The sequence below is a fragment of the Trypanosoma equiperdum genome (genome assembly GCF_001457755.1).
Source record: "Trypanosoma equiperdum strain OVI genome assembly, contig: ctg_613, whole genome shotgun sequence".
Taxonomy (NCBI): domain Eukaryota; phylum Euglenozoa; class Kinetoplastea; order Trypanosomatida; family Trypanosomatidae; genus Trypanosoma; species Trypanosoma equiperdum.
This window is the reverse complement of record NW_027124547.1, coordinates 6,895-7,694: the sequence shown is the minus strand read 5'-3', so window position 1 is coordinate 7,694 and position 800 is coordinate 6,895. Positions and strand designations below refer to the sequence as shown.

General features: G+C 50.1%; 1 pseudogene across 1 annotated transcript in view; it reads right to left on the bottom strand.

Moving 5' to 3' along the window:
• TEOVI_000281400:pseudogene overlaps positions 1–800 on the bottom strand; it is a 978-nt pseudogene that overhangs the window by 83 nt on the left and 95 nt on the right. The window contains exon 3 of the mRNA in view: positions 1–799. This exon is cut by the window's left edge and continues 83 nt beyond it. Coding sequence covers positions 1–799 — 799 coding nt within the window. The remainder of the gene's footprint in view (position 800) is intronic.

The window sequence follows — 800 nt, the reverse complement described above, 5'->3', positions numbered from 1 at the left end:
TTTTGCTTGTCTCCTGTTTTGTCATTTTCACAAGCTGCTTTATTTTGGTTCCGTGTTTTGCACACCCAAATGTGGCTGTCCCCTCTTTTGGTTTCTCCCCTGTTCCTTGGCTTTTCTGCTCCTCTTCGGGTTTGGCTTCGCACTTCCCTATTGTTTCCTCAGTGCCACTCCATTTGCAAGTCTTTGCTTCACACGTAGTTTTGTTAAAGTGTTTCTCGCATGCTTTTTTCCTTTCAGGATCTGGTGTCGCTTGTGGTTTGCTCTGCGTTTGTGTCGTGATTGGAAGCTCACCATGCAATGCCTCGTGATATAATGCCTGCATTTTTCCGTCGAGCAATATCATCCGTGTTTGTTGCGACTCCTTTTGTCGAATAAGCTTCGTCCTCTTACCTAAGTGTCCTGCTTTCTTTCGAAGCTCTTTCAGCCATGGTATACCATGCGCTAGGTCAGGTTTCGTTGATACGTTAAGCGAGTCTTTGTAGTTGGCGCAGCTTAGATTTGGTGTCGCGGCGGTGTTGTACGTTTTTGCGGCTACTCTGCCTTTGCTGAACACGTTGCTTGTTTTGTTGGCCGGTCTGAGCAGGTCGCGGCGGCTTAGCTTTTTTGTGAACGCTGATATGAAGGTTGCTATGTTGGCTGCTGTTGGCCTCGGTGCTGGAGGCATCATTGGCCGCAGCGTTGGGGAGTATGCAGTTACCGCGTGGCAGTTGGCGGCATCATTGTATGGGGCCGTTGGTTGCCCTGTTGGTGGTTGCAGCGCGCACATCTTGGTCGAGTTTGTTGCAGCCCCTGCGCCGGCT